General features: G+C 38.6%; 1 protein-coding gene across 1 annotated transcript in view; it reads left to right on the top strand.

Moving 5' to 3' along the window:
* SLCO4C1 (solute carrier organic anion transporter family, member 4C1) overlaps positions 1–22139 on the top strand; it is a gene marked incomplete at its 5' end in the record, with an annotated part of 86672 nt that overhangs the window by 36673 nt on the left and 27860 nt on the right. The window contains one exon of the mRNA XM_010832004.1: positions 17655–17837. Within this exon, the coding sequence (XP_010830306.1) occupies positions 17655–17837 (183 nt within the window). The remainder of the gene's footprint in view (positions 1–17654; positions 17838–22139) is intronic.

Raw genomic sequence — 22139 nt, 5'->3', positions numbered from 1 at the left:
AGGGAAAAGACTCTGATTCTGGGAGGGATTGGGGGCAGGAGGAGAAGGAGACAACAGAGGATGAGATGGCTGGATGGCATCAGCGACTCTATGGACATGAGTTTGAGTGAACTCTGGGAGTTGGTGATGGACAGGGAGGCCTGGCGTGCTGCGATTCATGGGGTTGTAAAGAGTAAGACACGACTGAGTGACTGAACTGAACTGAATGTACTTCTTTATAGAGTCATGCTGTATTTTTTATACATGTTATTGGATTTTGTTGCTAATATTTTGTTTATGACTTTTTTGTATTGATATTCACATATGAGATTGGTCTATGGTTTTCTTTGGTATTATTAATCTTTTTCATGTTATCAATTTGTAGTCAAAAATATTTTGGTAAGTTTTAGTCCTGTTTTATGTATTGGAGTACTTTAAGTAGCATTAGACTTATTATTATTAATATATAAAGTTCTGATAAAATTCATCTCTGAAACTAACTGGGTTGGGAATTAGCCATTTTAGGTGATCGAATTAATTTGCTAGAATTTTTATCTAAGTAGTCTCTTGTGAATTTTAAAAGATTTCTTCTCTTTATAGTTTATTTCCTTCTTTTCATGTATTATTTGTATGTATGTTATTTCTCCTTTTTCATTATGTTAGTAAATATATTTTGCTGGTTATTTCAGATGATTTTTTTGTGTGACTTTTCTTATTTTATATTTTATTAATCAGATGTCTATTCATTTGTTAATTCTTTATTGCTTTTTGTTAGAGATGCTTCTTAATTGCTTGATTTTTTCCGTATTTCTTTTTCCTGGATATTCTTTTGTATGTTATTTTCTCCATTGATATTCTACAATAAACTCATCTAGTGCCAGTAGTGTTAGTGCTAGGGGCAATTCACTGATATTAATATGTGATTTATTTTAACATGTCTCTTATTTTGACTTCTTTCTTTGGGGAGTGTCTTTTTTGTTTGAATGAGATGCTTTGCTATGGTACTACTTTAGTTATAGCCTATAAATTTGGATGTGGGTGTAGATTTACAGAAATATTGTGAAGATAGTATAGTTTGCATTTATACCACAACCATTTATTCCTGTTATTAAAATCTTGCTTTGTATGCGACATTTCTTATGATTAATGAACTAATATTGATACATCATTTATTAATGTTTCTGCTTGTTAACTGAAGTCCCAACTTTATGTAGATTTAGTCCCTTGGACTGCAAGGAGATCCAACCAGTCCATCCTAAAGGAGATCAGTCCTGGGTGTTCATTGGTAGGACGGATGTTCAAACTCCAATACTTCGGCCACCTGATGTGAAGAGCTGACTCATTTGAAAAGACCCTGATGCTCGGAAAGATTGAGGGCAGGAGGAGAAGGGGATGACAGAGGATGAGATGGTTGGATGGCATCATCGACTCAATGGATATGGGTTTGGGTGGACTCTGGGAGTTGATGATGGACAGGGAGGCCTGGTGTGCTGCGGTTCATGGGGTTGGAAAGAGTCAGACACAACTGAGTAACTGAAATGAACTGAACTGAACTTAGTTCTACCTAGCTTCCTTTTTCTGTTCTATGATCTGATCCAGTATGCCTTTTACATTTAGTTGTCATTATCCCTCTGGCTCCTCTTGGCTTTGATAATTTCCCAGATTTTTCTTTTTCTTTCTTTTCTTTTGATAATCTTAGCAGTTTTGAGGCAGATATTTTGTAAACTGTCCGTCAATTAGGATTTGTCTGATGTTTTTCCTGTGATTAGACTAGGCTAATGGGATTTCCAGGGGGAGGACCACACAGCAAAATGCCATTTTCATCACATCATATCAAGGATATGATATAAGCATCACTTATCACTCTTGATGATAACCTTGATTACTTGGCTCAGGTAGTATTTTTGAGGTTAATTTGTGGTGAAGTTGCTCTTTTCCTACTTTCTATAGTATACAATTTAGAAGAAAGTCACTAAATGTACCCTGCATTTCAGAAATGGAGTGTTATGTTCCATCTCTTTGAGGATGGAGTAACTGCATAAATTACTTGGAATTATTCTGTATTAGGATTTGTCTCTCCTTCCACTTTTATTTATTTATTTATTTAAGTAAAATAAAAATGTAAAAATCCACTTCTTTTCAGTGTGGATACATGGATATATATCTTATACTTTTGGTTATAATCCGATGCTACTTTATTTTGTTGTTCAAATTATTCTATCTTTGTCTACCTGGAGTTTTTCCATTTGGCTCCTTTCCATTTACCTTCATTACTGTAGATGTTTTTGTTTGTTTTGAGAACTTCCTTATGTCCTGGCACTCTGAGATGCTTCAGGCTCATCTTGTGTATTTCCTGCTCCAGTTCTAGGATTAACTGTTTCTCTCATGGGCCCTGGTTTCTTTATTACAGGATGGGAAATAACTTTATCATTGAGAGTATAGAGATTATATATAGATCCTTTTGCCTTTAGTCTTGAAGACTCCACTCATTTCCACAGTTACTCAGGACCCATCCTTGTAGTGAGGGCGTTTCATGCATTTGTATTAGTTAGATCCTGTTGTCACATTCTGTATTTCCTCCTGACGCCTTTTGGCCTTTTAAATGATTTTACTCTTTGTACTATGATGTTCAAATGCATAGTGCCTTGTATCCACAATCAAGCCAACATATCCAGTAGTTTCACTACCCTAAAAAGTCCTGGGGTGCTTCATATATTCAACCTTCCCTCCCCTCTTCCCTTGGCAACTATTGTCATGCTTTTGCTTTTCCAGATTGTCACATGTTTAAAATTATAACGTGTATATCCTTTGTGAACTGGATTCTTGCACTTAGAAATATGCACTTTAAGATTCTTTGCCTTTCTGTGGCTTGAAATGTCACTGTCAATTTTTATCAATTTTAGGAAAAGTAGTAGAAGGAAATATTCAGAAGTAATGCAGAAAGTAATCCAGTATATTGGATACAGTAGTTTTATAAATAACTCATAGACCTTGTTTATTTGGGAAAAATGATAAAATAATATCTGTTACAGAGCCTTAAATGTAGTAATGTAAAATGGTTTGTAGCTGGGCTGAGCTTCTAATACCCACAAGCCTTGGACTGATGAAGTACTTACAAGAGATCTGGGGAGAGGGGCTGCAAAGATCAGTGATAAAACTGATTGTCAAGAAATAAACCACGCATAAGAAATTTAATGAGATCTATTCTTTGATTAATTGACAGAATGCTGTACCCTTGTATTTTCCCACTAAAATATATTACATGTATGAATTAAAAATTAAAGTAGTAAAAATGATAGGATAAAACCTAGCATAAATGAATTTATATATAATCAAGGAGAAAGGAAGACTTTTATAAACTAGATATCAAAATTAAAAGCTCTGAAGTGAATTTGAAAAGTTAGTTCACCGAAAAACATGAAGGTGGCCAAGAGGCATATGGAAAAATGCTTACTTTGCTGATTTTTTCAAATGAAATTTTAAAATTGTGTGTGTCCATATATATTTTATTTATGTGAGGTTGGTAGTGACTCAAGCTTTTTTTATGTAAAGTGTTCCTTCATTGCTAATGGGATTGCATATTTTTATAACTTTTTGATAAGGCAGTTTGACAAATCAAATATAAAGATTTACACATGCTGATCTAGAAATTCCACTTCTGTAACTTGTCCTATAGATAGGCTTGCACAGATATGCCAAAATAAATTTTAAAAATATTCATCATGGCATTAGTTTGACCTAAATGTATGCATAATATGATAACATTAATAATTGTGTTATATTGTTGTTGTCTAGTCACTAAATTGTGTCCAACTCTTTTGCACCCCCATGGACTAGCCTGCCAGACTAATTGTCCATGGGATTTCCCAGGCAAGAATACTGGAATGTGTTGCTATTTCCTTTTCCAGGGGATCTTCTCAACCCAGGGATCAAACCCATGTCTCCTGCTTTGCAGGTGGTGGATTCTTTACCGCTGAACAACATGTGAAGCCATATATGTTATATTATTAGTTATTAAATAGTAGTTGTGGACTTGGTAAATAAATCACAAGACATTTATTCTGTGGAATATTATAACACTGCCAACAAAGAAATTTAACTATAGCTTTGAGTTTTAATATCAAGGATATCTAGGACATAAGAAGTAGAAACTGGAGGTTGTTGAATACAAGAATAGTATGTTTAATATGATCATGTATAAAAATATAAATGGATATGGCTTGTGAATGTCTGAGAAAATGTCTGAAAAATGATCAAAGAAACTGTTGACAGGGGCTATTGCCTCCATCTAAGTGACATGGGAGAGCATAAGGTGGAGGAAAGTAGAGGTATGGGAGAGTTTCTTTTTTTTGCATTGTTAACATTTTCTCCATTGCCTTTTTTAAAAAAGAAATTTGATTGCAGGATAATTGCTTTACACTACTGTGTTAGTATCTGCTGTACAGCAGCATCAGCCATGGGTATACATATGTCCCCACCTTTTGAACCTCCTTCCCACCTCCTACCCATCCCAACCTTCTGGGTTGTCACAGACCATCAGGTTTTAGCTCCCTGCATCATACAGCAAATTCCCACTGGTTATCTGTCTTATGCATGGTGATGTATACATTTCAGTGTCACTCTCTCAATTCATCCCTCCCTCTTCTTCCCCCACTGTGTCCACAAGTTTGTTCTCTATGTCTGGGTCTCCATTGCTGCCCTGCAGGTAGACTCATCAGTCCCATCTTTTAGATTCCATATATATGCACTGATAAATGATATTTGTTTTCTGTTTCTGACTTACTTCACTCTGTGTAATAGGCTCTAGGTTCATGCACCTCATTGGGACTGACTCAAATGGGTTTTTTTTTATGGCTGAGTAATATTCCATTGTATGCATGTACCACATCTTCTTTATCCATTCATCTGTAGATGGATATCTGGGTTGCTTCCATGTCCTAGTTATTGTAAATAGTGCGACAACTATCATTGGGATACATGCATCTCTTTCAGTTATGGTTTTCTCAGAGTGTATGCCCAGTAGTGGGACTCTTGGGTCGTATGGTAGTTCTGTTCCTGGATTTTTAAGGAAATCTCCATACTATGCTCCTTAAAGGCTATATCAATTTACATTCCTACCAACAATGCAAGAGGGTTCTCTTCTCCATACCCTCTCCAGCACTTATTGTTTGTAGATTTTTCTTTTTTGATGATGGCCATTCTGACCCTAGGAGGAGATACCTCACTGTAGTTTTAATTTGAATTTCTCTAATAATGAGAGATTTTCCAGTGGTCATGTATGGATGTGAGACTTGGACTGTGAAGAAAGCTGAGCACCGAAGAATTGATGCTTTTGAACTGTGGTGTTGGAGAAGACTCTTGAGAGTCCCTTGGACTGCAAGGAGATCCAACCAGTCCATTCTAAAGGAGATCAGTCCTGAGTGTTCTTTGGAAGGACTGATGTTGAAGCTGAAACTCCAATACTTTGGCTACCTCATGTGAAGAGTTGACTCATTGGAAAAAGTCTGATGCTGGGAGGGATTGGGGGCAGGAGGAGAAGAGGACAACAGAGGATGAGATGGCTGGATGGCATCAGCAACTCGATGAACATGAGTTTGAGTGAACTCTGGGAGTTGGTGATGGACAGGGAGGCCTGGCGTGCTGCGATTCATGGGGTCACAAAGAGTCAGACACTACTGAGCAACTGAACTGAACTGAACTGAATAATGAGAGATGTTGACCATCTTTTCATGTTTATCAGCTGTCTGTATTCTTCTTTGGAGAAATGTCTGTTTAGATCTTCTGCCAGTTTTTTGATTGGATTGTTTGTATTTTTGGTATTGAGCTGTATGAGCTGCTTGTATGTTTTGGAGATGGATGCTTTGTGAGTTGTTTCCTTTGCTGTCATTTTCTCCCATTCTGAATTTTGTCTTTTCACCTGGTTTATAGTTTTCTATGCTGTTCAAAAGCTTTTAAGTTTAATTAGGTCCCACTTGTTTATTTTTGTTTTTATTTCCATTATTCTAGGAGGTGGGTTATGGAGGATCTTGCTGTGATTTATGTCAAGGAGTATGCTGCCTTTGTTATCCTATAGAAGCTTTATAGTTTCTGGCTTTACATTTAAGTCTTTAATCCACTTTGGTTTATTTTTGTGTATGATATTAGGAGGTGTTATAGTTTCGTCCATTTACATATAGCTGTCCAGTTTTCCCAGCACAACTTATTGAAGAGGCTATCTTTTCTCCATTGTATAACTTTGTCTCCTTTGTCACATAAGGTGCACATAGGTTTGTGGATTTACCTCTGAGCTTTCTGTCTTGTTCCATTCATCTGCATTTCTGTTTCTGTGCCAGTACCATAGTGTCTTGATGACTATAGTTTTGTAGTTTAGTCTGAAGTCAAGAATGTTGATTCTTCCAGTTCCATTTTCATTTGTCAAGATTACTTTGGCTATTTGGTGTCTTTGTGTTTCCATGAAAATTATGAAATTTTTTGTTGTAGTTCTATGAAAAATACCATTGGTAGTTGATAGGAATTGAATTGAATCAGTCAGTTGCTTTGGGTGGTATAGTGATTTTCACAAAAATGATTCTTCCAATACAAGAACATGGTATGTGTGTCCATCTGTTTGTATATCTTTGATTTCTTTCATCAATGTCTTGTACTTTTCTGCATAAAAATCTTTTGTCTCTTTAGATAGGTTTATTCTTAGGTATTTAATGGGACTGTTTCCTTAATTGCGCTTTGATTTTTCATTGTTACTGTGTAGGAATGCAAGGGATTTCTGTGTATCAATTTTATACCTGTGACTTTATTCATTGGGCAGCTCTAGTAATTTTCTGGTGGCATCTTTAGGGTTTTAAATATAGTATCATGTCATATGCAAACAGTGAGAGTTTTACTTCTTTTCCAATCTGGATTCCTTTTATTTCTTTTTCTTCTCTGATTATTGTGTCTAGGACTTCCAAAACTATGTTTAATAATAGTGGTGAGAGTGGGCACCCTTGTCCTATTCCTTGTATTTCCTTGATCTTAGAGGAAATGCTTTCAGTTTTTCTGCACTGAAAATAATGTTTGCTGTGAGTTTGTGGTATATGGCTTTTATAATGTTGAGGTATGATCCCTATGAGAGACTTCCCTGGTGGCTCAGTTTGTAAAGAATCTGCCTGCAATGCAGGAGACCCGAGTTTGATCCCTGGGTCTGAAAGATCCCTTGGAGAAGGTAATGGATATTCACTCCAGTATTCTTGCCTGATGAGTTCCATGGACAGAGAATCCTGGCAGGCTATAGTCCATGGGGTTGCAAAAAGTCAGACACAACTGAGCAACTAAATACACATGCACATATGATCCTTCTATGTCTACTCTTTGGAGAGTCTTTTATTATAAATGAGTGTTGAATTTGATCCTTCTGTGTCTACTCTTTGGAGAGTTTTTATTATAAATGAGTGTTGAATTTTATTGAAATCTTTCTCTGAATCTATTTAGATGATCATAGGCTTTTGTCTTTTGATTTGTTAATATGGTGTGTTACATTGATTATTTTGCATATACTGAAGAATCCTTGCATTTATGGAAAAAAGCCCACTTGTTCATGATGTGTTGTTGTCCTTTTAATGTGTTGTTGGATTCTGTTTGCTAGAATTTTGTTGATGATTTTTGTATCTATGTTCATCAATGTTATTGGGCTGTAATTTTCTTTTTGTGGCATCTTTGGTTTTGGTATCAGGGTGATGGTGGCTTTGTAAACTGAGTTTGGGAGTTGTCCTTCCTCTGCAATTTTATGGAAGAGTTTGAGTGGTATAGGTGTTAGCTCTCCTCTAAACTTTTGGTAGAATTCACCTGTGAAGCCATCTGGCCCTGGGCTTTTGTTTGTTGGAAGATTTTTTTATTACAGTTTTGATTTCTATGCTTGTGATTGGTCTGTTCATATTTTCTGTTTCTTCCTAGTTCAGTTGAATTTGTCTATTTCTTCGAGATTGTCCATTTTATTGGCATGTAATATAGTTGCTCATAGTAGTCTCTTATAATCCTTTGTATTTCTGCATTGTCTGTTGTAACTTCTTTTTCATTTCTCATTTTATTGATTTGAGTCAGTCTGGATAATGGTTTGTCAAGTTTGTTTATCTTCTCAAAGAACCAGATTTTGGTTTTATTGATCTTTGCTATAGTCCCATTCGTTTCTTTTTAATTTATTTTTTCTTTGATCTTTATGATTTCTTTTTTTCTACTAACTTTGGTGTTTTTGTTGTTGTTCTTATTCTTTTTCTAGTTGCTTCAGGTGTGAGGTTAGGTTGTTTATTCAATGTTTTTCTTGCTTTTTGAGGTAGGTTTGTATTACTATAAACTTCCCTCTTAGCATTGCTTTTAGCACATCCCATAGGCCTTGAATTGTTGTGTTTTTATTGTAATTTGTTTATAGGTATATTTTTAATTCTTTTTTTATTTCTTCAGTGATCTCTTGGCTGTTCAGAAGCATATTGTTTAGCCTCCATGTGTTTGTGTTATTTTACAGTTGTTTTTTTCCCCTGTAGTTGATAGCTAATCTTAAAATGTTGTGGTCAGAACAGATGCTTGGAATGATTTCAGTCTTCTACAATTTGCTAAGGCTTGATTTGTGACCCAAGATGTGATCTATCCTGCATAATGTTCCATGTGCACTTGAGAAAAAGAGTGAAATCTACTGTTTCGGGATGAATTGCCCTGTAGATATGAATTAGGTCCAACTGGTCCAATGTATCTTTTAAAGCTTGTGTTTCATTATTAATTTTCTGTCTGGATGACCTGTCTATTGGTGTGAGTAGGGTATTACAATATCCCACAGTTATTACTGTTGATTTCCCCTTGAATAGTTGTTAGCATTTGCCTTATGTATTGAGGTGCTCCTATATTGGGTGCATTTATAATCATCGTATCTTCTTTTTGGATTGATCCCTTGATCATTATGCAGTGTCCTTCTTTGTCTCTTGTCATGGTCTTTTTTTAAAAGTCTATTTTATCTGATATGAGTATTGCTACTCCTGCTTTCTTTGATTTCTGTTTGCATGGAATGTCTTTTTCTAGTTCCCTCATTTTCAGTTGTATGTGTCCCCAGGTCTTGGGCATATCTCTTGTAGGTAGCATATATAGAAGTCTTGTTTTTGTATGTAATCTGTGTGTTTTGGTTAAAGCATTTCATCCATTTACATTTAAGGTACTTATTGATATGTATGATACATCGGAGAAGGCAATGGCACCCCAATCCAGTACTTTTGCCTGGAAAATCCCACGGATGGAGGAGCCTGGTAGGCTGTGGTCCATGGAGTCACGAAGAGTCGGATACGACTGAGCGACTTCATTTTCACGTTTCACTTTCATGCATTGGAGAAGGAAATGGCAACCCACTCCAGTGTTTTTGCCTGGAGAATCCCAGGGACGGGGGAGCCTGGTGGGCTGCCGTCTATGGGGTTGCACAGAGTCGGACATGACTGAAGCGACTTAGCGGTAGCAGTAGCATGATACTATTATCATTTATTGTTTTTGGTTTGCTTTTGTAGGCCTTTTCCTTCTCTTGTGTTTTCTGTCTAGAGAAGTCCCTGTAACATTTGTTGTTAAGCTGGTTTGGTGGTACTGATTTCTCTTAACTTATGCTTATCTGTAAAGCTTTTCATTGTGCCTTTGAATGTGAATGAGATCCTTGCTGGATAGAGTGATCTTGGTTGTAGGTTTTTTCCTTTCATTACTTTTAAGTATATCCCATCATTCCCTTCTGATCTGCAGAGTTTCTGTTGAAAGATCAGCTGTTAGTCTTATGGGGATCCCCTTTTATGTTACTTGTTGCTTTTGCCTTGCTGCTTTTAATATTTGTTCTTTGTGTTAGATTGATTAATGTGTGTCTTGGCATGTTTCCTTGGGTTTATCCTGTATGAAAATCTCTGAGCCTTCTGGACCTGGGTGGCTATTTCCTTTCTCATTTTAGGGAAGTTTTTGGCTATAATCTCCTCACATATTTTCTCATGCCCTTTCCTTTTGTCTTCTGGGACCCCTATGATTCAAATGTTTTTATGATTAATATTGCCCCCCAGAGGTCTCTGAGACTGTCCTCATTTCTTTTTAGTCCTTGTTCTTTAGTCTGCTCTGCCTCAGTCACTTCCACCATTATATCTTCCAGCTCATTTATCCATTCCTCTGCCTTAGTTACTCTGCTATTGGTTCACTCCAGTGTATTTTTCATCTCAGTTATTGTGTTGTTCATTGCCGATTGTCTATTCTTTAATTCTTCTAGATCCTTATTGATCATTTCTTTCATCTGCTCTATCTGTGCCTACAGTCTATTTATCCATGCCTCCATTTTATTTTCAAGATTTTGGATTATCTTTAGTATTATTACTCTGAATTCTCTTCCAGGTAGACTGCCCTTTTCTTCTTCATTTGTTTTGTCTTTTGGGTTTTTACCATGCTCCTTTATCTGCTACATGTTTCTCTGGCTTTTCATTTCGTTTAATTTGCTATGTTTAGGGTCTCCTTTCTGCAGGCTGGAAGGTCAGGTTCCTCTTATTGTGGAGTCTGCCCCCCGTGGGTGGGGTTGGACCAGTGCCTTGTGAAGGTTTTCTGGTTGGTGGATGGAGTTGGATCTTGTCTCTCTGAAGGGCAGTGCCATGTCCAGCAGTGCTTTTTGATGTGTCTGTGGGTTTGGTATGCTTTGAGCTGCCGTTCTGCTAATGTGCAGGGTTGTGCTCCTGTCTTGTTGAAGGATTGCCATGGAGCATCTGTCCCTGGAGCTTGCTGACCTTAGGGTAGGGTTTGATCTTAGTGTTGAGATGGAGACCTTTGGAAGAGCTCTCATCAATTAATATTCCATGGGGTTGGGAGTTCTCTGGTTGTTCAAAGTCCTGGACTCAGGTCTCCCACCTCAGGGGTTCAAGTCCAACCCTTTACTGTGGCACTAAAACCTCACAAACCACACAGCATAGAAGATAAAAACCCCAAGACTGTTGGTAAAAGCAATACTCAACAGCCCAGAACACTCAGAGAAACACACACCAAAGTCCTCCAATATTTCTAGCAAGTTCTCTAAACCTGTTGTGGGCTGTGTGGGGTCCGCCCAGTCTCAGATCTGGCCTTACTCTGGCTTGTACTTTGTCCCAAAGTCCACAGTCTCTAGAGTCCACAGTCTTAGGCTAATTGTGGGTATTTGATCTGCTGCACCTGTGGCTGCTAAGTCTCTTTTTCTTCTTTGGTCACACAGCCCCTGGTGTTCTGCTTTGGTTTTAGGTCTGCCTCGGCTTGGAGGTGGGCTTCCCAGGTGACTCAGTGGGTAAGAATCCTGCAGTGCAGGAGACACTGGTTTGATCCCTGGGTCGGGAAGATCCCCTGGAGGAAGGCATGGCAACTCACTCCAGTTTTTTGTCTGGGAAATCCCATAGACAGACGAACCTGGTGGACGGCAGATCACTGGGTTGCAAAGAGTCAGCCACAACTGAAGTGACTGAGGACGCACGCACGCACTGCTTGTAGGTTGTCCTCTCATGACTCTTCCCTGCCTAGACACGAGGAGGCAAAGGCTGAGACTTTTTAGGACTCACTTGCTCACTCTGGCTGGGGAGAGGGAGTGGGTATGGCAGCCACAATTGGGATGTGAAAGTGAAAGTGAAGTCGCTCAGTTGTGTCCTATTCTTTGCGACCCCATGGACTGTAGCCTACCAGGCTCCTCTGCCCATGGGATTTTCCAAGCAAGAGTACTGCAGTGGGTTGCCATTTCCTTTTCCAGGGGATCTTCTTGACCCAGAGATTGAACCCAGGTCTTCTTACTGTCTGAGCCACCAGGGAAGTTCTAGGGGCTGCCTGTGGCAGTGGAGACCTGCTGGATGTTCTTACAGCCTGATATGGGTCATGCATACTCAGAGCAATTGGCCCCAGACCGTGGGACCCTGGGAAGAACCAAGCTGCTTAGCCTCTCCGCAGGGTGCAGGCAGCAACCCATGTCTGCTCACAACCTGGTGGTGATCACCACCTCTGGGGTCTGGGCAGCATCAGTGCTGGTTTGTCTGCTGTTTCAGGCACTTTCCCTGGGTTTGGTAGTGGCTTGTTGTCACTCAGTCATGTCTGACTCTTTGAGACCCATGGACTGTGGCACGCCAGGCTTCCCTGTCCTTCACCATCTCCCAGAGTTTGCTCAAACTCATGTCTATTGAGTCAGTGATGCCATCCAACCATCTCATCCTCTGTCATCCCCTTCTCCTCTTGCCTTCAGTCTTTCTCAGCATCAGGGTCTTTTCTGATGAGTCGACTCTTCATATCAGGTGGCCAAAGTGTTGGGGCTTCGGTGTCAGCATCCATCCTTCCTGTGAATATTCAGGGTTGATTTCCTTTAGGATGGAGTGGTTTGATCTCCTTGCAGTCCAAGGGACTCTCAAGAGCCTTCTTCAGCACCACAATTTAAAACCATCAGTTCTTCAGTGCTCAGCCTTCTTTATGGTCCAACTCTCACATCTGTACATAACTCCTGGAAAGACCATAGCTTTGACTATAAGGACCTTTGTCAGCAAAGTGATGTCTCTGCTTTTTAATAGACTGTCTAGGTTTATTATTAATTTTTTTCCAAGGAGCAAGCATCTTTTAATTTCATGGCTGCATTCACCATCTACAGTAATTTTGGAGCCCAAGAAAATAAAGTTTGTCAATGTTTTCATTTTTTTCACAACTCTTTGCCCTGAAGTGAAGTGATGACACCAGATGCCATAGTCTGGTAGCTTGCATTTCCTGCTGTGGAATTGTAAATTGCAGTCACGTGTAATTCTGCTTGGGGCTCTGACTGGTTTGGTTGGTTTTGGTGGCCGCTGGCAGGCGCTCACTCAGCTCTCACTGTCTGTGACTGCAGAGTTAGGGTGTCCCAGTGACAAGGACCTCTTGCCCCTCTGAGATGCCCAGTCTTTTCCCTGACTCCCTGCACTGTGTCATCCCAGCTCCCTCAGAGAATGGAAGCCAACCCAGGTCCTCTCCCTGAGGCCCAACACCCGCACCTGAGCCATGACACCCTGCTCTAACCTCTGCTGCAGGCGGAGACATCCAAGCCGCTTCTTGGTCGTGACGTCCATGTGGTGGATTCCATCCGTTGTGCCTTCTGAGCGCCCACCACTGTGCTCCCCTCTGTGGTTCTGAAGCTTCCCCTGACCCCACCCGCAAGAGAGTTTCCTAGTATGAGGAAACTTTTCCTCCTTCAGGTCCCTGTCCAGAAATCCTTTGTCTCTTTTATTATCTTTATCTTTTGCCTTGTCTTGTTCTAAGGAGATTGGCTTGCCTTTTTGAAAGCTTGGCTGGTTCTGCCAGCATTCAGAACTTATTCTGTAGGTATTGTTCCACATACTGATGAATTTTTGATGTATTTGTGGGGAGGAAGGTGATCTCGCCTTTTTATTTCTCAGCCATCTTCTCTCCTAACCCTGTATATTTTTCTTGATGTTCTTCAAGCATGTTGAAAATTTATTTAAACAAGCAAGTTGAAGCTCATTGATTACTTCCTCTGGGAAAAACAAAAAAACACCAAACCCCATAGAATACTCATATAATCAAAATGTCTACCGGATTATTACAACAAAATATTTTCCTAAAGGCAATTTATCTATTATAAAAAAGGAAGTAGGAGAAAACAGTAAAACAATAATGCACATACATGTGTTCAATTTTGCAGTGCATCAAGTAATAAGAGATCGATAGTCTAAGCTACTACTTCCAGGAAAGTGAATATTGAAATCAGGAATTATAATTCAAAGGTTTGACATGGCCAGGGAAATATCACAAATAATGCAGAGTTAGTCCCGTTATAAATACGGATTACCTGCCAAAATATCCGCCAACCTCTTATAGCATGAATATATACAATATTATTGTAGAGAATATTTTAAATACAAAATTTTAAGAATTATTTTTACGCATTGAATTTGCATCTGAAAATTTGATGACTATCAACCAGTTAAAGAATATTCAGAATTGGTGTTTTCGGGGCCCTGCTGCTGCTGCTGCTGCTGTTGCTAAGTCACTTCAGTCATGTCCGCCTCTGTGCGACCCCATAGACGGCAGCCCACCAGGCTCCCCCGTCCCTGGGATTCTCTAGGCAAGAACACTGGAGTGGGTTGCCGTTTCCTTCTCCAATGCATGAAAGTGAAAAGTGAAAGTGAAATCTCTCAGTCGTGTCCGACTCTTAGCGACCCCATGGACTGCAGCCCACCAGGCTCCTCCGTCCATGGGATTTTCTAGGCAAGAGTACGTCTCATCAATCTGGAAATAATAAACCTTGATCTGACATCAAGAAAATGAAAATAGAATTAGCTGAAGTCATTGTTAAAATACAAATTCCTGGATGCTACACTAGATTTAAAGTGAGAGGTTTAGGGATATATTTTTAACAAGTCTCTTAGTTCATTAATATAATATGATGAGTTTGTTTGTGTGTGTATGTTAGTCACTCAGTCATATTTGACTCTTTGTGACCCTGTGCACCGTAGCCTGTCAGGCTCCTCTGTCCATGGGACTTTCAGGCAAAAATACTAGAGTGGGTAGCCATTCCCTCTCCTCCAGGGGATCTTTCTGACTCAGGAATTGAACTCAGGTCTCCTGCATTGTAAGTGGGTTCTTTACTGTTTGGGCCACCAGGGAAGCCCATGATGAAGTTAGAAAAGATGGATTTATTATGCCTAGCCTTTAAATGTAATATTTTTATAAAAGGTTTTATTTAATCAAACTTCAAGGTAACCATTTTCAGGTATCCAAATTGGAAAGAAAGAGGTAAAATTATCATTTTATGCAGATGATATATTATGATATGTAGAAAACCTTAAAAGAGTCCACACAAAAACTTCCAAAATTGATAAATGAATTCAGCAAGGTAGCAGGATACAAGTTTAACACACAGAAATCTGTTGTATTTCTTTGCACTAACAATGAAGTATCAGAAAGGAAAAGTAAAAAGACAATCCCTTTTAAAATTTCATTGCGAAAGTAAAATAAACCTGACAAAGGAAGTAAAAGACTTGTATTTTGAGAATTATAAAACATTGATAAAGAAAACAGAAGATAATTTAAAGAAATGGAAAGATATCCTATGGTCTTGGATTGGAAGAATTAATATTGTTAAAATGGCCATACTACCCAAAGCAATCTATAAATTTAATGCAGATACCTATCAAATTCCCTATTACATTTTTCACAGAACTAGAACAAATAATTCTAAAATTTATATGGAGATAAAAGATCTGGATCTTTATAAAAGATCCAGAGTTTCCAAAGCAGTCTTGACAAAAAAGAACAAAGCTGAAGGTATAACCTTCTCAGATTTCAGACAATATTGCAAAGCTACAGTGGTCAATACAGTGTGGTATTGGCAGAAAAGCAGATGTGGATTAATGGACAGAATGGAGAGCTTGGAAACACACACACATAGGGTTAGTTAATCTTTGACAAAGGAGGCAAGAGTATATAATGGAAAAAAGACAATCTTTTCAGTAGGAGATGTTGGGAAAGCTGAACAGTTGCATGTAAATCAATGAAATTAGAACATTCCCTCACATCTGACACAAAAATAAACTTAGTGGCTTAAGGAGTTAAATATAAGACATGACACTATAAAATTTCTAGAAGACAACATAGATAAGACATTCTTTAACATAAGGTGTAGCAATGTTTTCTTAGGTCAGTCTCCAAGTCAGTCAAAATAAAGGTGAAAATAAACAAATGGTGCCTAATCAAGCATATAAAATTTTACATAGCAAAGAAGACCATAAAGAAGACAAACAGACAACTATAGACCGAGAGAAAATAGTTGCAAATGATGTGAACAACAAGGGCTTAATTTCCAAAATATACCAATAGCTCATACAACTCAATAACAGAAAACAACCCAATCAAAAAATGGGCAGAAGACCTAAATTTCTCCAAAGAAAACATATAAATGTTCAATAGGCACATGAAATATGCTCAACATCACTGATTATTAGAGAAATACAAGTCAAAACTACAATGAAGTATCCCCTCATACTGGTCAAAATGGCCATCATTAAAAAAAAAAAAGAACTACAAGTATCAAATGCTGGAGAGAGTGTGGAGAAGAAGAAACCCTCCTGCACTGCTGGAAGGAATGTAAATTGGTACAGCCAGTGTAAATTGGTGGAGACAGTTTGGAGGTTCTTTAAAAAACTAAATTGATCCAGAGTCTACTCCTGAGCATTTATTCAGAGAAGACTCTAACTTGAAAAGATACTTGCTCCCCAATGTTGATATCTACATTATTTACAATAGCCAAGACAGGGAAGCAACTTAAATGTCTATCAATAGGTGAATAAGATAAAGAGGATGCAGGGTGTGTGTGTATGTGTGTGTGAATATACATATACACACGTACACGCAATGGAATAATATTCAGCCATTAAAAGAAAGAAACAATGGTTAGCTGTAGTAGTAACATGGATGAACCTAGAGAGTATCGCACTAAGTGAAGTAACTCAGAGAAAGACAAATGCCATATGACCATATATTGATTGATAAAATCAATATTGTGGTAAAAAAAAAGGTATATATATATATATATTTAAACTTTATTTTGTGTTGGAGTATAGCTGATTAACAATGCTATGATAAGTTTCAGTTGAACAGAGAAGGGATTCAGCCATGCATACACATGTAACCATTCTCCCCCAAACTCCTGTCCCATCCAGGCTGCCATGTAACACTGAGCAGAGTTCCCTGTGCTATATAGTAGGCCCTTTTTGGTTATCCATTTTAAATATAGCAATATTGTACATGTCCATCGCGAATGCCCCAACTATACCTTCCCTCAATCCTTCCCTCCAGCAACCATAATTCATTTTCTAAGTCTGTGAGTGTCTTTCTGTTTTGTAAGTAAGTTCATTTGTATTGTTTCTTTTTAGATCCCACATGTGTGGGATGTCATAGGATACTCTTCTCTGTCTGACATCACGCAGTACCACAGTCTCTAGGTCCATCTGTGTTGCCTACAAATGACATTATGTCCTTCTTTTTAATGGCTGAGTAATATGTCATTGCATATATGGACCACATATTTTGATGCTGTCATGTTTTGAAGCTGTAATGTTTCATATGGGCATCCTAGGTGGCTCAGTGGTAAAGGATCCACTTGCCAGTGCAGGAGATGCAGAAGACCCAAGATCTATCCCTGGGTTGGGAAGATCTCCTGGAGGAAGAAATGGCAACCCACTCTAATATTGTTACCTGAAAACTCCCACAGACAGAGGAGCCTGGCAGGCCAGTCCATGGGATTGCAAAGGAGTCAGGCACACCTGAGTGATTGAGCAGGCATCCAATGGTTCATGTATTTTCTTTAATAGTATATGTCTTTTAAATATCTTAATTATATTCTAAGTATTTTTAAGTATAATAAAGTGAAGAAGGAAGGTTACGTTCAGTTCGGTTCAGTCACTCAGTCGTGTCCAACTCTTTGCAACCCCATGAATCGCAGCACGCCAGGCCTCCCAGTCCATCACCATCTCCCGGAGTTCACTCAGATTCATGTCCATCGAGTCAGTGATGCCATCCAGCCATTTCATCCTCTGTTGTCCCCTTCTCCTCCTGCCCCCAATCCCTCCCAGCATCAGAGTCTCTTTAGGCAAATATAACTTATGAAATTTATATTATTAGCTAACATTTTGATAAATTCACCATCTTATTTTATTTTTTCCCTAAAGATACTTGCTTAACAGCAAAGAATAAAGGCAGCTGTAGCACTTCAAGTTCTCCACTTTTCTACTACTTGTATGTCTTTATTTTGGGACAACTGTTCCTGGGAACAGGAGGAACTCCTCTGTATACCCTGGGAACAGCCTTTATTGATGACTCTGTGCCCATCCACAAATCTTCTCTCTATATAGGTAAGTTTGCTGCTAATACTCAGTGTCATTTCATGTTATTGCTTATTTAATTTATAAGTAATGTACAGCATACACTTTTTAAGAAGTTAGTTGTGATTTCATAAGTATTTACACTAGGTAAATGCAATATTACTTTTTTTTGTTTAACTATTTGCTGAAGTACCATGTCCTTCAGTTGAATGTGGTTGATTTTTATCGGCATCCTCCTTTCTGTCCTGTGCTGGGCATTTCAAGCCTTCCTGGAAGTGCCATCCAAGAAGTAGGTCATCTTGATTGCTGGAATGCTTCCCAGGCTAATGTACACAGGTGTGGGGGTAGAGTTCTGCTGTTCTGTGTGACTTACTTCATCCTACATGGAATTGACTAAAGCAACAAAAGAAACCACACAATGGTACTCAGAAACTTCTGTGGAGTTGTCCATTTCAGATTAATGCTTTTTACATATGACTCAGTATTTTCCCTTTGTGATCTAATTCTTGACAGCACAAGTTTCTCTTAAATTCCATCCCTGGAGTTCCTGGAAGGTAGAGCTGACTAAACCATGCATGGCCTACATCCAAATTAATGTGTAATATATTTACATGTGAGTTTTCACTTTATCGAGGTTTCCCTAGTGGCTCAGGTGGTAAAGAATCTGCCTGCAGTGCAGGAGACCTGGGTACAATTCCTGGTCAGGAAGAGCCCCTGGAGAAGGGAATGACTCCTTATTCTCTTACTGGAATGGCTCCAGTATTCTTGCCTGGAGAATTCCAGGGACAAAGGAGCCAGCGGGCTATAGTCCATGGGGTCTCAAAGAGTCAGACACAACTGAGCGACTGACACTTTCACTTTCACTTTATCTGTATACTCAAATGTAGGGGACTTTGTCCACTTGGACTGCTCAAAGAGAATACTATAGACTAGTTGGCTTACAAACAATAAAAATTTATTTCTCACAGTCCTGGAGGTTGGCAAGTACAAGATCATGGTGTCCAGAGATTTAGTATCTGGTGAGGGTCCATTTCTTGATTCGTGGGCAGCTGCCTTTTAGCTGTGGCAGAGGGGACAAATGAGGTCTCTGAGGCCTTCTTTTAAGGGCACTAATCCTGTTCTGAGGGCTTAACTCTTATGACCTAATCCCTTCCCAGAGGCCCCACCTCCAAATGCAACTGCATTGGGAATTGGGTTTCAACATATGAATTTTGGGGCGACATCAACTTTCAATGTTTAAAGAGACCTGTTGCCATAGTCACTGGAAGTCACTTGTGTTCAGTGTAGCCCTGAATCTCTGATACAGAAACCACTACACTTCTACCTGTTCGCTTGCTTTGCTTTGGTCTTTGCACAAGATCTGATGCTCTCTCACACATTCTGGCTGATCTGTACAACTCCACTTAACTAATTTAACAGTGCTTTTATTTCAGCTAGCTACCAGTGCTGCTTTTCAGTATTCCAGTTCACAGATTTTCTCTCTGAGGTCCTCTTCTAATCAGTGCTTCTCATAAAACAATTTCAATCTTTATATTTTAGTAACACACAAAATACGAAGTTTTTCAAAGATTGTTTAAGAATGGAAGGGTGGGGTGAAGGCCCAAGAGACCATCCCAGATTTTATATTCCCTGGGACTGACAGTTTTCAGGGCTACAGTGTATTACAGCAGAAGGATACAAAGGAGAATCAGCAAAGGGAAAAGGCGCCTAAGGTAAAGTACATACACAACCATCACAAGCTTCAAGCACCCACTTGCCCCTAGTGGAGCCACAGAGGCCAAAATTAACTCCTTCAGCCAGGAGTTGTAAGAGCATATATGAAATGTTTTCTGCCAGCTACGTTAATTAGAGATTCAATGCTCAAGGATTTTACTGGGAATTGGCCGTATAGGAACCCTCTGCCTTGCACATAAGAAAGTTCTAGACTCTCAGAAGGAATACATGTGTTTGGAAAAACCTCATTGTTTGTACAAACAGTTTCAGCACAATGATCCACCTTTATATGGGAATGGTGGCATCCCTCTGGACACTTAAGATCCCAGATGCAAATCCAGGGTCAACCTCACAAGCACGGTCTTTCTAAAGATTACAGCCACAAAGCCTGCTACTGTAACTCTTTTCAGTACTGTAGGAATTCACTGAATGGTAATTCTTGAGAGTAAAGAAAAAAAAAAAAAACAAAAGTAATAAAACTGGGAAACTCATTTAATTTGTTTTCACTGTCAGGTAACTGATTCTTTTCATTGGATAATTAGGTTTTGTTGAGTGAAATCCTTTCTTAAGCTTTTTAATGTTTATACATTTCCCCATTTCCAAAATCTTCCCCCATTCTTTCTTTGTTTTACAATAGTATCTGTTACTGATAGGATGCCTCCCTCTATGTGAAACAGTTTTAGGCAGCAAGGCAAAAATGGGGAAAATGAAAACAGTCAAAATTTGGTACCTATTAGAATGATGGGAAAATTGTAGTCACACAGCATGTTTAACCTCACAGCCATCTCCATGCCATTCACTCATTATGTCTTTGTCTTTAAATGCTTTTTGGAGTTTACAATTTTTGTCCTTTAATTAAACTTTTAAGTTCATTAAATCTTATTTTTGTTAAAATCATATTTTATTTCTCCCCTCTATTAACTTCCTAGGTATATGCTCTTTTATTGTTCATCTACTAATTACCTTATATGCAAACTTGATTTTATGAAATTCTAATGTTAATTGATACTTTTATCACATTCCTGATCATCACATAATCTTAAAACCTTTGAACTTTATTCTTGTCCCAGCAGTTAGTCAGTTCTTTCTGTGTCCTGTGATCCCTTCTATATTTAAGCTCCTGAAATAAGTATTATTAATGATTTATTTGGGATTCCTAGGTGGCACCAGTGGTAAAGAACCTGCCTGCCAATGCAGGAGATGTAAGAGATGTGGGTTCGATCCCTGTGTTGGGGAGACCCGCTTGAGGAGGACCTGGCACCCTACTCCAGTATTCTTTCCAGGAGCATCCCATGGACAAAGGAGCCTGGCAAGTCATGGCCCATAGGGTCGCAGAGTCAGACACGAACTGAAGCAACTTAGCAACAGCAGCATCAGCAGTGCTTTATTTAAAAATCATTTTCCTTTAACTTGAAGAACAATTTAAGTCAGTAAGTTAGAAATTATATTAATAATCATAGGAAAGGAGTAGAAGTGAACACAGTAGAATAGTGCTTTTAAAGTACTGAGAGAACATTAATGGGCAGTTAATCTTCTGTTTTCAGTGAAAATACTCATTCTTAGATGGAAAAATAAGAGAATTCAGCACAAGCAGACTGTTCCAATATATTAACTTCAGCTTTATTATCTCCTCTCCTATTCCAGTTACATGTATGCTAGGCCTTTTTTTTTTTTTTTAATGTATTATTTGTCCTTTAATGTCCTTTCTATACTTTCTATCTTTATTTTTTCTTGTGTCTTGATAAATATTTACTGATTTAATAATATATTTTCCAGTTTCATAATAACAAGTTTAGTTCTAAGTAATCTACTGTAGATCCTTTTCATGTTTGTTTTGACAGATGTACTCTATAGTTCTAGAATTTTTTTGAGAATCACTACACATGTCTTTTAATAACTTGCTGCTGCTGCTGTTAAGTCAATTCAGTCGTGTTCGACTCTGTGCAACCCCATAGACAGCAGCCCACCAGGCTCCCCTGTCCCTGGGATTCTCCAGGCAAGAACACTGGAGTGGGTTGCCATTTCCTTAGGCTCCTCCATCCATGGGATTTTCCAGGCAAGAGTACTGGAGTGGGGTGCCATTGCCTGCTCTCTCATATGCCAGAACACTGAAATGCGATGCCCTTTATCTAATTTCAGGGATTGCATTTATTTGAAGCTAAGCTGCACTTATGCTGTGAACCAGTCTACCTCTAACTGATCCTCGCTTTTAGAGTATAACCTCCTTGGGGCCAACTTAAAATGTAGGGCAGGGAAACTTTACAAGATACACTTTGAGCTGCATCATTTGTATCCCTACTTCCTAAAGCCTAGCAAGGGACAGTTTCCCCTTCCAGTGCCTCTTGTAGAATCAACCAGTGTACTCAGGAAAAAAAAAAAAAAATCAGCCTTGATTTTTGTTAAATATCTCTTTTCTTCAGAATCTTAACACAGTGATCCTTCACTATTTTTATCTCTTTGCCTTCAAGTATATATTTAAAAATAATGTTTATAATTTTTAAAAGTTTTTCTTAGTGGGCAATTTGGTTGGAAACACTAGTCTACCTAGTCCATCTACCATTCTTATAAATGTATCTATCTAAACCCAATTGGATTTAATTTATAAAAAAGATCTATCAC

Source organism: Bison bison, unplaced genomic scaffold (assembly GCF_000754665.1).
Source record: "Bison bison bison isolate TAMUID 2011002044 unplaced genomic scaffold, Bison_UMD1.0 scf7180017864533, whole genome shotgun sequence".
Lineage (NCBI taxonomy): Eukaryota > Metazoa > Chordata > Mammalia > Artiodactyla > Bovidae > Bison > Bison bison.
The sequence above is the reverse complement of the archived record's forward strand: the minus strand, read 5'-3'. Positions and strand labels throughout refer to the sequence as shown.